This window comes from Typopeltis vanoorti, chromosome 3 (genome assembly GCF_054136105.1).
Source record: "Typopeltis vanoorti isolate ZY-2024b chromosome 3, IOZ_Tvanoo_1.0, whole genome shotgun sequence".
In the NCBI taxonomy this organism is placed as follows: Eukaryota; Metazoa; Arthropoda; class Arachnida; order Uropygi; family Thelyphonidae; genus Typopeltis; species Typopeltis vanoorti.
This window is the reverse complement of record NC_143551.1, coordinates 141,726,018-141,739,340: the sequence shown is the minus strand read 5'-3', so window position 1 is coordinate 141,739,340 and position 13,323 is coordinate 141,726,018. Positions and strand designations below refer to the sequence as shown.

At 34.7% G+C, this 13,323-nt stretch overlaps 1 protein-coding gene across 6 annotated transcripts in view; it reads left to right on the top strand.

The window, feature by feature from the left end:
- Positions 1–13,323, top strand: part of LOC150108619 (catenin delta-2-like) — a 593,872-nt gene that overhangs the window by 446,460 nt on the left and 134,089 nt on the right. For all 6 annotated transcript variants that reach the window (XM_090390888.1, XM_090390887.1, XM_090390891.1 and 3 more), the window contains one exon: positions 11,699–11,931. In XM_090390888.1, the coding sequence (XP_090247014.1) occupies positions 11,699–11,931 (233 nt within the window). The remainder of the gene's footprint in view (positions 1–11,698; positions 11,932–13,323) is intronic.

Here is a 13,323-nt window from a genome sequence, read left to right as displayed (position 1 = left end):
CAACAATCACTCGTGGATTATCTGAACCCCAAATGCGACAATTTTGTCGATTATCGAAGCCATCAAGATGAAAATGAGCCTCATTGCTGAAGATGATTTTGTTTGAAAAATAAGCATCCACTTGTTGTTGTTGTTCCATAATCCATTCAACGAACTCTCTTCGCTGTGTGTGGTGTGGTCAGTAGGCTTCAGTTCTTGAGTCAATTGAACTTTGTAAGCATAAAAATGCAAATCTTTCATGAGAATACGCTGTAGAGAGCTTCTCGAAATGCCCAATTCAAGACCACGGTGCCGAATTGATGTTCCTGGACTCTCAGCAACATTCTCACGAACTGCTTCGATGTTTTCTGTTGAACGACTTGTTGAAGGATGGCCAGAGTGTATAAGATCACTAATTGATCCAGTTTCCTTGAATTTTTTAATTAATCTTTTCACAGTTGATGAAGTTAAATCACTATTCCGACCATATTTTGTACAAAAATTGCAAACTGTAGCTGCCAAACTTTCATTATTTTTAAAATATTGCTCAACAATGAAAATGTGTTGTTCTTTCGTGTAGCGCTCCATTTTTAATAACCCTGAACTGTTAGCTGTCACACTGTCTTTTTTTTCTCGTTGACAACACTTTACCGCACAAATGGCGCTAAATTTAAATCTTGCGTGAATTTTGGGACACCCTGTAACGCCTTATCCATGGAATCTCTAGCTTCAGTTTCATAGAGTATGTTTTCATCAATGTGGTACACAGCTGGTAATCTTTTCACCTTAAAATACATAACCATACACTTTTTGCCACATTGAACTGACATCCATCCATTCTTCTTTGCCCAGACTGCTAGTCTATTAAAATCATCCAGCAAAATTTTAACATCATTTGTATTAACAATTGCCCTACCCAACTTTGCATCATCGGCAAACAATTGAACAATTCTCACATTCTTTCTTATATCATTAATGTACAAATGAAACAGTAGCAGCTCAAGAACAATCTTGTGGCATGCCACTAGTCACAGGCCTTCTTCTGGATGCTACTCCTGAATAAACTACTATCTGATATCTCTCAATCAACTACCATCTTATCCATACCACCAACTTTATATCCATCCATATGTGCTGCAATTTATTAATTAGAATTCCATGTGGTATCCTATGAAAAGCCTTTGCAAAGTCCAGCAGTATATCACTGTAATCCCATTACCTTTATCCAACTCAGCTGTCATAGTATTATAAAACATAAGCAAGTTACTGAGGCATGACTTATCCACACAAAACCATATTGTCTCCCAATATAGTTTCTCATTTCTGTTTACCCAATCCTATATTTTGCTCTTCACCAACTTTTTCCAGTGCCTTGACTACAACACCTGATATCTTGATTGGTTGGTAATTTTCTACATTAGTCTTGGAACGTACATTATGCAGTGGAATTATTTTCCTCTCTTTCCACTCCCTTTGGACTAATCCAGAGCCAAGACTTAGATTAAACAACAGTCAAAGTCACTGCCAATTTCCTAGCACCAAAAGTACACCGGCTTGTGCAGGATATGTTCTCTCAAGGATCTCTTCAATATCGCTATTATCCTTTGAGTTGTATTTGCATTTTTTGTTATATAACCTTTGAACTTCAAATTCCTATCTACCATTATGCCAATATCCCTGGCCTCATCAGTTTCTTGTAGCCTAATCATGCTAATGTAATATGTCATTGCAAATTTCATCATGCCAAAGTGCATAACTTTATGCTTATTAGCATTATTATTATTGTGCAGGCACCTCCATGGACTCATCGCAAGAGACCCAAACCATTACACAATTTGTCATACCTCATCTTGAACCCATGAACAAAGTGCTAACAGCTGTCTCTGGCAACCATTATTAACATCTCTCCAAGCAAAAAATCTAGTCCTCATGCCCCTACTAACCACGCTTTTACTCAACTTCCAGGGATGATGACCTCTTGTTCTGCCCCTCTAGTCAAGTGCTGAAACATTTCCCCTGCATCAATCCTATAAAACTCTTTAAGTAACTTAAATATTTCTACCATATCCACTTTTTTTTCCCTCCTATCAACCAACTTCTGTAATCCACACACCCTCAATCTATCCTCATAGATAACATTCAACAGACCACTCATCATCTTGGTTGTTCACCTCTGAATTATCTCCACCACTTCCTCATTCTCAGGAGACCAGACCTGAGCAACAGTAATCCAGATGTAGACATATCAGGGCCTTATAAAGAAGAATAATTTCCTTATCTCCAGTTGTTAGTATGTTCTTCAATAACCAAGTAATCTTATGAACTGCGTTAGCAATATGTCCTCTAAACTTCAACTCTCTGTCTACCACCACCCCTAAATCCCTAGCTTCATCTGTTTCCCAGATTATGGCTCTAAGAATGTGGTATACAGTTTGTAATGTATTTATTTCAAAATCTATAACTTGCATTTCTCCACATTAAACTGATACCTATTATCTTTTGCCCACACTGATATCCTAATTAAATCATCCTGCAAGCTTCCCATATCATCTTGATTAACTATTCATCATCATTAGTGTTCTGTCTCTTGACAAGTCCAGTGGTATATCTCAGCAAATTCTCCTCCTCCAATTTCCTCTGTCTCTTGTTTTCCTCCTTCATTTCTTGATATCCTCTTGTGCCCATTATATCATCAAGCATCATTAGTTGTCTCTTTCCTCTTGGCTGCTTTTCTTCAATTTTCCCTTTTATCATTCTTTTTTAGTAGGCTGTCTACTCTTAATAAGAGGGTGGTCTGAAAAGTTCTCAGCTTCGACCATAGATGGCAAGATTTTTTTTTTTTTTTTCTAAGTTGGTACATCTGTCATAAGCATCTATGTGAAATTGCAAGTCAGTAGTTTGTTTTATACAGCTGTCTGAAGCAAAAGTGTTGTCTGTATCCCTTGAAATGGATAAAATTGAGAGTATCGTGATGTTATAAAATTCTTTGTAAAAGAAGGTTTAACACCAAAAGAAATTCATTCGAAGGTTCATAAAAGTTTATGGTCACTCTTCTACTTTGTTTTCAACAATTAAGAAATGGGCTGCTGAGTTTAAATGTGGCCATACCAGCCTTAAAGATGATCCATGTAAAGGACATCCAAAAACTGCAACAACACCAGAAATCATTGATCAGGTGCACGATATGGTATTGGATGACCAGTGAGTCAAAGTGCGTGAAATTGCTGAGACTATAGGCATTTCAAAAGAACATGTAGGATATATTTTGCATGAAGAATTGTAAATGAAAAAGCTTTGCGCAAGAAGGGTGCTGTGCTTGCTCACAGCAGATCAAAAACCAACTCGCATGAAAATCTCTGAACAGCGTTTGGAGTGTTTTAACAAGAATAAAACTGATTTTATGCTTCTATTTATTACTGTGGATGAGACTTGGATTCACCAGTACACAACAAAATCCAAATAGCAGTCAAAACAGTGGACAGAAGCCAGTTGTTCAGCACCAAAGAAGACAAAGTCTGTTCCATCAGCAGGAAAGGTCATGGCATCGGTGTTTTGGGATGCTAAAGGCATTTTGTTTATTAATTATCTTGAAAAGGGTAAAACAATAACTGGCAAATATTATTCCGATCTTTAAACCAGACTAGACGAAAAAATTCATGAGAAAAGACCCGGTTTGCAGAAGAAGAAAAAAATCATCTTTCTTCAGGACAGTGCATCTGCCCACAAAGGTGTTTTGGCAATGGGAAAATTAAGGGATCTGCACTATGAATTATTGGAACATCCACCTTATTCCCCAGATTTGGCTCCCTCTGACTTCTATCTCTTCCCGAAACTAAAACTCTTTGTCCTGGTCAGCGTTTTTCTTTGAATCAAGAAGTGATTGCAGCTGTAGAAGGATATTTTGCAGATCTTGCTGGGAACCACTACAGGGACAGGATAATGGCGCTGGAGCATCGCTGGAATAAATGTATTAGTCTTAAGGGAGATTATGTTGAAAATTAAAAATAATTTTGAAAATATAAATTCGTGTTTTCATTGTTAGTCTTATGGTCTGTAGTAAATTTTTCTTTTTCAACTCTTTATAATACTTCTTCATTGGTAATTTTTTTTGGTCCACTTTATTTTCTCTATTCTTTTCCATAACCACATTTCCAATGCTTCCAACATTTTAGCTTTCTTCCCAATTGTCATACTTCTTGACCCATATAAGGTCATACTCCAAATATAACATTTAATAAGCCTTTCTTTAAATTTGTATTCATCTTATTAATAAAAAATTTTCTTGCTATAAAATGCATATTTTCCTTTGTTAATTCTTTCTTTTATTTCCATGTCACATTTTCTTGTATTACACTACTAAGGTATTTGTATTTTCTCACTTGCTCTACACTTTTTCCATTCAACAACACCTTGATACTTCCTGGTTTCCTGGAGATTCTCATCACTTTTGTTTTCTTTGTGTTAATTTTCATACCATATTTCTTGCATATACTTTAAAAATTTTGCATTAGGTGCTGTAGTTCATCTTCAGTATTAGCTAATATTGCTTGCGAATCTAATATTTTGTATTGTACTTCCTCCAAAATTAGGTAGTCTGATTACTCTACCTAATTTTGCATCATCATCAAACAACTGAATATTAACTTTGAAGTTATTTCCAATATCATTTATGTAGAAATTAAACAGTTGTAGCCCTAGCACTAGAACTTGCGGCACACCACTAGCAATAATCCAGCTTTTGCCTAGATTCTGCTCCTCTGTATACCACGTTTTGATATCTATCCTAAAAGGATAGATATCAACCTATACTGAAAGGTTTGTCATATGAATGGGATGAGCAGAGTGCTATCATCAAAACTCTGAATAAGGTTTGAAGTCATTAAGAGCATATCATTTATGTATATGAAAAAGAGGATGGATGAAATAACAAAACCCCATGGAACACCTGCATTGGTAAGAAAATCTGAAAAGAGGATACCTTCTTCTCATCAAGGATTATGCATTTACCTGTTTTGGCTTCACTGGTCTTTCTATCTGTCTCTTTTTCCCTTTGATCTATATCTATCCACCTCTTTTGGTAGCCAATATCTTTCCATCCTAAATAGATGTTCTTTCCATGTCTCTCTATATTTCTTGATCTTTTCATTTATATCATAAATATCTAGTTCTTTTTTGATGTCTTAATTTCTTATATGGTCCAATTTTGTGCATCCTTTAATTGCTCTTAAAAATCTCATCTCTGCAGCTTGTATTTTGCTTTCATCATTCTTTTAGCAGTCCATGTTTCTGAACCATATAATAGAATGGGAGTGGCCATTACTTTGTAAAATTTTATTTGAGTTTCTTGTCTTGTTTTTGCTGAGGTATCAAATACCAAATCGATGCCAAACCCAATCAAGTGTCTTGTTAATGTCAAGTTCAACAGTGCAGTTTTTCAAACCTTTCCATGGCACATATCTGAAGGTGGGTGATGGAGGAAGGGAGATCTGTTTTGGATCTTTTGGCAAAATCCTGTTTAACTGTTGATGGCCTTCTCCATTGCTATAGACAACACTGAAGTGAGAGTAATAGGTGAACAGTTTGATAGTAGACACTTACTGCCTCTTTTGAATTGGCTGTAAGCCTACTTCTGTGCTGTTAGGTGGATGCCAGCCAAGTGTAATATAATATATAGATGATAAAGAACAGGTGTTAGTTCAGGAGCAAGTCTTTTGAGCACAACTGGTGCATACCAAAAAAAAAAAAAAAAAAGTTTCTGGTTCCAATGGGCCAGAAGTCTTTTTTTCGATATCCAAGATTTTCAAGATTCTTCTGATTTCTTTCATGCAGAATGCCATAAGAAACATACGATATAGTATTCCAGGTAAAGAAGATGATTTTTCTTTGGTCATCTGTGCAGGAGTGGAAGGAAAAGAATATCAAAAGGTCAAATTAATGATGGAATTCATGTTTTTACCACCACAATTTGGAGTGTGCTAAATTCCATTGAAATCTGATTTGTCTGAAACAATAAAATCCTCTACATACACCTGCGCATTTGCGAGTCAGTGGTGGTCCTAGATACATCCCTAGCCTAAGTTGTGGAATTCCTGAGAGTTACCTCATCTTTTTAATCTTTATCTAAAAATCTCGAAAAAAACACAGTAACAACTACAGTGTTAGAGAAAAACTTCAGTTTAATATAAACCAAAATAATCACTCGATGTTTTGACCTTCACATTAAAAACATCATCTGGAGTATCCACATATATACAAAGAAACAAGTTGCATTACAATCTACATGGTATGCTGAAGTTACATTGATTGTCAACTGTTAAAACCACTGGCCTGACCTCTGGTGGAAAAAAAACACCTTACTACATCAATACTAGTGTGATGTTAATATTATCTATTTGGTTTGGTTACAAATATAAATTAAGCTAGAGAGCAACATGCTAACAAATTTATTCATATATGTGTGTGTGTGTATATATATATATATATATATATAAATTTAACCAAACCGTATGGATGGTGGCCAATAATGGTTGAAATAATTGTTTAGAATCCTAAATTCAGGATTTGCTGGAAAACTTGAATCATCTCTCCAATTGGCTCACCCTGGAGTTTATTATATTTATTGCACCTGTGACTTACCTTGAGGAAACTGGACATACAATCCCTATCCAGAAAAAAAAAAAAAAACAAAAAAAACATTAAATTTAATAATTTTGGTGAAGCAGGCTCTTAGATCATGCTCTTAATACACTACACGAAATTTGATTGGAAAAGTACCTGTTCTTTACATTATACAAAAACCTGGTATGAATGCAAATTTAAGAAGCCTGTGAAATTTTTATTAACCATACTAATTCTTAATAATAGTGGTGTAAAAATCCCAAGAATTTTAATGGCACACATTCAGCCCACTTAGTTCAAGTTTTCCAGCAAACCCTGACTTTAGGACTCTAAACAATTATTTCAACTTTTATTGGCACCATCCATACTGTTTGGTTTAATTTATATGTGTACTTATGAGTAACTTTGTTAACATGTTACTCTCTAGCTTAATTTTATAATAAATTTAGTTTAATCCTTTATCCAAGTGTAAGCAAACAAAGTTTGCTCCTAAAGTATCTTCAGGACCGAGGCAACTCGTGGTAAAGGTGGACCAAGCTCTCATCACTACTTGTCTTAGTATCTCCCATAATGCAATGCACATCTCCTTGTGGACATATATAATGTTATGCATTAAGGGAAGGGCCACTACCCAGACTGGTTTCGACCTTTATTGAGGTCTCATCAGTGGGAGCCAGACCCAGAGGTGGTGATACTAAGATGGAAGCAATGGAGAAGTCATATTTACCTATAAGAGTTGCCAAAAGGTGTCTCACCTTATTATTAAATTACTCTGGATTTAGAAAAAGATGTTGGAAGTTTTTTTTTTTCCCACTTGGTTATACTATAATAAATTTAGTTTAATTCTTTATCCAAGTGTAAGCAAATAAAGTTTGCACCTGAAGTATCTTCAGGACTGAGGCAACTCCTGGTAAAGGTGGACCAAGCTCTCCCTTTACCATGAGTTGCCTCAGTCTTGAAGATACTTCAGGCGCAAACTTTGTTTGCTTACACTTCGATAAAGGATTAAACTAAATTTATTATAGTCTAACCAAGTGGGGGAAAAAACTTTTAACATATAGCTTAATTTATTTTTCTAACAAATAGATAATAATATTAACAGGCGCATCTAGCATTAATGTAGTAAGGTTTTTTCCACCAGGCCAGTGGTTTTAACAGTTGACCAAATCAATGTAACTTTATCATACCATGTAGATTGTAGTGCATCTTGTTTCCTGGCATACCAGATGATGACCTTAATGTAAAGATAGAAACATCAAGTGATTATTTTGGTTTATATTAAACTAAAGTTTTTCTCTAACACAGTAGTTGTTTCCATAATTTTTGCAACGAACTCTAGATCTCTTGCTTGCTTCATTAGCAACGCTTTAAAGTATACTTCAAATGTTTTAGACAACTCGGATCATAATCTAATGATGATTTCTGCTTCCATGGAGCATTACTCTTGCAGCCCTTCTCATCATATTGCTGACATTATAGGAATGCCAAATGCACTGATCTGACTTGGTTGGATTATTGTTTTCCATCAGTATGTTTTGCTGTCTGTCTGTCTTGCAGTCTGTAAAGTAACTCATGTTCAACTCATTCCTAAGAAAGGAGACATCTTTGCCATCAAATTATCTTCCAGTTCCTCTCACCGCAATCTTTTTAATGTAATGTATAATACTATTAATGCACATCTATACTACCTTAAAGCCTCTCAACTCATAGTTGACAGAATTGTTTTTGTCACCTTCCATCAATAGGGGATTTTGCTAATGTCACTCACCTTTGAAAAATGTCTTGATAATGTTATGACTGTTCTTGAAATCTACTGTAGTTGATAAGGTTTTGAACTCGTGATTAGTTTTATGCTGCTAGATTAGCAATTTTTCTCTGGACACATTACATGTGATAGTGATACAGTGTAGATCTTTAGCCTCGAACTTTTCCATTAATGCTGGGTCCCTCTGTACTTTCACCTACTTCTGCATTTTGGTGATCTGCTCCAGTTGGCAATTTTTTGACTATAGTCACTAGGGTGCTCCCTAAAAATATTTTTAGGAAGCTCTTAGAGAAACCACTCCAAATGTGAGAACAGTATTCCATGTTTGAGTGGATTTACTAATTTATAGAGAAATAGTTTGACAGAAACAAAGAAATGCATTTAGAAAAAGTGAAAACTCTAATTTTTTGGATGATGCAGAATAATATTTTTAATGTTTGTCAACAAAGATTTGAGGTATCTCAAGAAGAGGAGCCAGCCTGGTTGGCTGAGTGGTTAGCGTATCTGCTCTCCAACAAAGAGGCTGCAGGTTCAAATCCCACCATGAGCATGGATGTTTGTGATTGTCCTACTAACTCTGTGTGGAAAGGGTATCTGCAACCCTACCACTTCTAGCAGAAGGCTTCACTCCCAAAACCTGGTGAGGTATGGGAGTGACCATACAGCCTCTATGAATGTCAAATGTGATTTTTTTTTTTTTTTTTTTCAAGAAGAGATAAAGAGAAACCTCATTTTATGTAGAGCTTTGGTGTTGTCAAAAGTATGGTTAGAAGAAAGGAGTTCTTAATTTTAATGCTGTAAAACCTAATTCTTATTTCTTAAGAGGGGAGGAGAGAAAAAAAAACTTGCTTTTGATTTCTCGAGATGTGGATATTAAGACTCTTCTTGATGTAAACATATAAATATTGTCTCTATGGTACCAAAAAAAAAAAAGTAATTTTTTTCCTTCTTTCACTTGGGCATTACTTCACCTCTCACACAACTTTAATTTCTACAGATCATAAATCCATTCAGCTATTGAATACTGTTCTCACATTTGGAATTGTGCTCCTAAGAGCTCCCTAAAAATACTTGACTCAGTACCAAATAAAGCAATTATGTTGATTAATGATTCATTTCTTGCCATTCTGCTGTGTTGTCTTTTACACAGACATTGTTTCTGCTCTTTGAATTCTCTACCAATATTACCACTCTTATCTTATAAATCATGTGCAGCAGCAGTTTTCAACAGTTCCTTCAAACTAAGAGAACAAATTGTTTCCTCATTCATTTCACTGACATGCTTTGGAACCGTCTTCCCTTTTATATATTTCCTAAGGAATACAATCCTTAGTCATCAAATCCAGTGTTAGCAAGTACTATGGAAGGGCAGAACAATATAGGCTGAACAATCTCTCTTGTATGAGATCACTATTTAAAAATAAATAAATAAATAAATAAAAAGCCTATTAAAACATCAGTAGCAGCTGCTCACCATCCTTTCATGGTCCATCTGCAACCAATCAAATCCCTCTTTTTTTTTTTTTTTTTTTCATTCAGTCTTATTTTTGGAATAGCTTTCTTCATGAAGCATTCCTCAAACTTTTCAAGAAAAGTATAATAGTTTTTTTTTTCTGTCCTAATCCTTGCTATAGGAGGGCACTAATGTTATTAGACCTAACGAATGTTTAGGATTGATAAACATGCTTCCAAAGTTCAAATTCTTTTTTGTGGTGAAAAACAGAATAAATAATATATAGCGCAATTTGAAAATATTGAAAGAGAGACACATTCAAATTTCTTGTAAAATTGTTTTACTTGTAGTACTCATTTAACATTTCTATATCATTTCGTTGATCTATATCAGAGTAGCTTCTTGCAATGAGTAAAAGAATCATTTCGAAGAAAAAGAAGTAGAAAAAATATTCATTGACAGTCATATCCCCACAGCATAGGAAGTTTTTAAAAGGCACGTTGGACCTAATGCTGAAAGAAGGAATAGGTCTCTGTCTACTATGGTTTTCAAGCAATTATAAAATGCAACAATAATACTGAAAAAATTACCTAAAGATTCCATTTTCATCAATCCAGTACTGTATTCTAACTGACCTCTACAACTTTCATGTCATGTATAGTGTTTGTTAATTGCATTTTTTCTAAATGCCTGGAACACTTTTTAGATATCCTCTCATTAACCACCTAACTGTTCTTGACAAGTTTTCATATTACTACTATAACAAGCCAAAAGGCTATTTTACCAGCGACATAAGTTAAGTTTAAGGGAGATGGTAAATCCCGTATTATTCTACAGCTGGGTACAAACCTCAGATTGAAATTCTAGAGTTTCATGCCGAAAAAACTATCAGCGAGCCCAAGTGTAAGTAATCACTTGGGTAGTACAACACCAGGGCAACTCGGAGCAAAGGTGCAAGCTCCGTCACTGTCCTTAATATTCTCTCATAATGTAAAACGCAGCTCCTAGGAGATGTATTACTGTTTTACATTATGAGAAGAGGTCACTACCTAGACTGGTTTCAACCCTTTTTGAGGTCTCATCAGTGAGTAGGTAGACCTGGAATATCAAGGTTTTAAGTGAACCAAACTTACATATACCTCTACTAACGAATTGCTGAACTGGCGTACTTATATATTGTTATTGCTACTATAACAAGCCAAACGGTAATGTTGCCGGTAAAATAGCCTTTTGGCTTGTTATAGTAGTAATAACAATATATAAGTACACCTGTTTAGCAATTCGTTAGTAGAGGTATATGTAAGTTCGGTTCACTTAAAACCTTGATATTCCAGGTCTACCTACTCATTGATGAGACCTCAAAAAGGGCTGAAACTGGTCTGGGTAGTGACCTCTTCTCATAATGTAAAACAGTAATACATCTCCTAGGAGCTGCGTTTTACTTTATGAGAGAATATTAAGGACAGTGACGGAGCTTGCTCTGAGTTGCCCTGGTGTTATACTACCCAAGTGATTACTTACACTTGGGCTCACCGATAGTTTTTTCGGCATGAAACTCTAGGATTTCGATCCGAGTTTTATACCCGGCTGTAGAATAATACGGGATTTACTATCTCCCTTAAACTTAAGTTTTCATATTAATAATTACATGGATGGTATTGAAATAGCATGGATATGAATCATAAATTACTTGATAGTTCATCCATATACACATTTGTGTGTTTAATGAAAAGAATAAATTCATAATTAAGTACCAAACTCAAACCTCATTTAAAATAAAAAAAAATAGCAACAAATGAGGAAAACTAAAAAATTTAAGTATAAAAAAATTAATCATTTAATATCACAATTATGGCCATTAATAGTCAGACATATTATTTTAGGAAAATATGCAATGCGAGATCTTGTTCAAAAACTACCAAATGGTAACTCACAGCATGATGGAGGAACATCAGATGATACTATTGCAGCTGTTTTAGCAACCTTGAATGAAGTCATAGTAAAAAATAGTGACTTTGCTCGTCTTCTACTGGAAGCTGGGGGAGTAGACAGGCTAACTTATATTATAAAGCAAAAAGGAAAATTTTCTTCAAGAGTAGTAAAATTTACTTCTCAGGTAAGTAATGTTTCTTACATGTTTACTGTCTGCTGAATATTATTACATAATATATATATGTGTGTGTGTATATATACACACACAGTTCATATATATATATATATATATATATATATATGAACTGTGGTTTTAACAAAAATACATAGGACTCATTTTTATTAGATTTTTTGATTTGGCATTTATTAACTTCATCTATATATGTATTGGTAGATTTAATGATACAGATATATGTGCTACCATGCATGCATTAAAAATAGCATATTCCTAAAAAAATTTCTGTATGCGTGAGAGATGAAGACAAAACTGGAATATGGCAGTTATGTTGCTTTGAGAATATCATAAAAACATTCTTGAATGACACATTGAAGACATGAAAGTGGGCCATGTGGTATATTTAATACTGCATCATCTCAATTCAGTCACAAGAATGCAAAGAATGTCCTTATGTTTCATAACAGAAGTAGGAATCGTCACCCAAGGAAGCCTGGTCTGTCTGGTTGGAGATGTAGTTACTATTGGCCCTAGAATGAAACCATAGATAGCTTAAAATAGAAAGCCCAATTTGCATTGCCTAACTGGGCCTACACCTTGAAAGTTAAAAAATGCTAATGGAATCAATATTAAGGATAACATAATACTACTGAATACCAATTGGGCTTCACTGAAGTTCAGATTGGTGCATTCTGAACTTCAGTGAAGCCCAATTGGTATTCAGCAGTGATATCACTGTTGAGACTCAAAATTTCCTTTTTTTTTCAAGGGTACCAGCTTAAAAATTATTCCATATATTGGCTGATAGATAATGTGTTTTACGAGGCTTCTAAAATACACTATCTAGCTTCTTTTTTTTTACTGTTTCTATTCTTCCTGGTGTTCCTGAAAGGAGTCCAAATACTGAAGCAGCTATTTGCAGAGTGGGTCTTGTGAAATTCACCATATGTATGGTTTTTTTGCAATGAAGTCATTATTGTATTTTCCATGTCCTTATAAATTTTGGCATAACCATAAACAACAATCAATAAATTCAAAGAGGATTAGACTGTATAGAAAAAAAGCAGACCTTCCATAACTACTTGAAAAATATATGGTCTTAGTTTCTAACTTGACTATGCCCATTTTTAATCTGCATTCTGACAAACCATACCTTCTTTAATCATTTCTCTTCTAATTACGTACTTTGTCTCTTTTCATTTCAAATGATGACACTGGTGGAAAAGCTTCTCCTTGTACTTTTCAGTCTAAAACACTTTGCCTCATTTCATCAAATTCAGTTGTCTTTGTTGTTTTACTAATGCCACCAACTATTTGAAACCTATTTCCTTTAAATCTTTTATTATTATTATTATTCAGTCCTAGTTAAGTCCTTTTCCTTAAAGATTTGAATGTTTTTCC